This window comes from Penaeus japonicus, unplaced genomic scaffold (assembly GCF_977035675.1).
Source record: "Penaeus japonicus unplaced genomic scaffold, GWHDUDI00000001_assembly GWHDUDI00000016, whole genome shotgun sequence".
Classification (NCBI taxonomy): Eukaryota; Metazoa; Arthropoda; class Malacostraca; order Decapoda; family Penaeidae; genus Penaeus; species Penaeus japonicus.
Window position 1 is genome coordinate 29,784,072 of NW_028234418.1, and position 2,500 is coordinate 29,786,571.

Genomic DNA, 2,500 nt, shown 5'->3' on the forward strand with positions numbered 1-2,500 from the left:
ATACACGTACGTACATACCTGCATGTATAAAATTTGCATATGAATATAAAGATACAAACATAAATACATACATACTTGCAGACATGCAATATATACCTACTTAACACACGGCTGTACCCATATCCACACACACACGCACACACACACACAAACACACTGACAGACACCTACACACACACACACACACAAACACCTACACCCAGACACACACACCCACATCCCCCCTACACACACACACACACACACACACACACACACACACACAAACACGAACACCTACACCCTACCCCCAAAATCCCCCCACCCCCACCCCCCACACACAGCATCCTCACTCCAACCGAAGTCTCTCAATACCTTCTTCTCTCTCGCCCTTTCCTTCGCCAAGAGTTCCGAGCTTCATAAAGATAAACTAAGAGTACTTTGCGCCACAACATGTCCTCGTCTGTCTGGACCGCGGGGAGAGAGATGGAGGAGGGAGGGAGGGAGAGGAGGAGAGGGAGGGAGAGGAGGGAGGAGAGGGAGGGAGAGGAGGGAGGAGAGGGAGGGAGAGGAGGAGAGGGAGGGAGGAGAGGGAGGGAGGGAGGGAGGGGAGGGGGGAGGATGGAGGGAGGGAGGAGGGAGGGAGGGAGGAAGAGGAGGAGAGGGAAGGGAGGGAGGGAGGGGGGGGAGGAAGGGAGGAGGAGCAGAGGCAGAGGGAGAAGGGGAGAAAGAGGAGGAGACGAGGAAGAGGAGGGGGGGTGGTAGTGGAAGAAAAAGAAGAGGAGGAGGATCTGAAGAAGAAAAAAAAAGAAGAGAAGAGAATAGGGAGAGAGAGTAAGAGAGAGAGAGAGAGAGAGAGAGAGAGAGAGAGAGAGAGAGAGAGAGAGAGAGAGAGAGAGAGAGAGAGAGAGAGAGAGAGAGAGAGAGAGAGAGAGAGAGAGAGAGAGAGAGAGAGAGAGAGAGAGAGAGAGAAAGAAAGAGAGAGAGAGAGAGGGAGAGAATGGCGTGTTTAAAAAAAGATAGAGAAGAGGGAGGGAGAGAAGAAAATAGAAGAGAAGAGAGGAGAAGAGGGAGGGAGAGAAAATAAAAGAGAGGAGAGAGAGAGAGAGAAAAGAGAGGGGAGAGAGAGGAGAAGAAAGAGAGAGAGAGAGAGAGAGAGAGAGAGAGAGAGAGAGAGAGAGAGAGAGAGAGAGAGAGAGAGAGAGAGAGAGAGAGAGAGAGAGAGAGAGAGAGAGAGAGAGAGAGAGAGAGAGAGAGAGAGAGAGAGAGAGAGAGAGAGAAAGAAGAAGGCGAGGGTAAGAAAAAATAGAACACAGAAGGGAAGAGAAGAAAGAGAGACTGAGAGAGAAAGAAAGAAAAAAAAAAGAAGAAGGCGAGGAGAAACGAAGATAGAGACAAGAAGAAAGAGTAATGTCGAGTGTCGAGCGTCGAGTGTCGAGCTGCAAGAGCAGGCATTATCGAGTGACGTGTCGCTCTCGACGTCGAGGGAAAGAATATGAAGCCATCCGCCTCACTCGACACACGTTGCACGCTCGTAAAAGGGCCATTTGCGTACCAACAGCTGTCTCGGACGCTTGGACGGACGCGAGGGGGTGGGGGGAGCGGGAGGGAGAAGGGGTTGGGGGTTGGGGGAAGGGGGTTGGGGTTGGGGACAGGGGGTTGGGGGATGGGGTTGGGGGTGGGGACAGGGGGTTGGGGGAAGGGGGTTGGGGGGAGGGAGAGGAGGAGGAGGTGGGGAGATAGAAGGGATGGTGGAGGAGGGAGGGAGAGAGAGAGAGAGAGAGAGAGAGAGAGAGAGAGAGAGAGAGAGAGAGAGAGAGAGAGAGAGAGAGAGAGAGAGAGAGAGAGAGAGAGAGAGAGAGAGAGAGAGAGAGAGAGAGCGAAAGAGAGAGACAGACAGACGGAGAGAGAGAGAGAAAGAGAGATAGACAGAGCGAGAGAGAGAGAGACAGGCGGAGAGAGAGAGAGAGAGAAAGAGAGAGACTAGAGAAGAGAGAATAGGAATTAAAGAGCCATTAAAGATTGGCAGATGAAGTTGTTGCGAGCGTTAAACTCTGAATCTCTTGTAAGACTCACCCCTCATTTTTTTTTTTTTTTTTTTTTTTGAAAACAGATAGAAATGCTTATTTATAGTTTTGTGTCACCAGAAGGGACATAAAACGTGAGATGATGTGTTTTATGGGCATGACAAGATCAACATTTTCTGCCTCTCCCTCTTCTTCTTTTTCTTCTTCTTCTTCTTCTTCAAAAAAAAAATAATAATAATAAAAAAATAAATAAAGAAAGAAAGAAGCAAAAAAACAAAAACAAAAAAGAAACAAAGAAAAAAAAATAAAAAAGAAGACAAATAAACCATCGAAATAAAACCTCATATACCACAAACACACACACAACCAAATACCACCCCACCAAAAAAACAAAAAACAAAAACAAAACAAAAAAAAACGACACAAAACTCAACACTCACCAACATCAAGAATTCTCTGCTTGACCGAGTGCTGTCGACTGTGCCAGAACTGCC

At 48.1% G+C, this 2,500-nt stretch overlaps 1 protein-coding gene across 1 annotated transcript in view; it reads right to left on the minus strand.

Moving 5' to 3' along the window:
- grh (grainy head) overlaps positions 1 to 2,500 on the minus strand; it is a gene marked incomplete in the record, with an annotated part of 654,215 nt that overhangs the window by 50,585 nt on the left and 601,130 nt on the right. Inside the window, 1 exon segment of the mRNA XM_086545441.1 lies at positions 2,447 to 2,500. This exon segment is cut by the window's right edge and continues 58 nt beyond it. Within this exon segment, the coding sequence (XP_086401567.1) occupies positions 2,447 to 2,500 (54 nt within the window).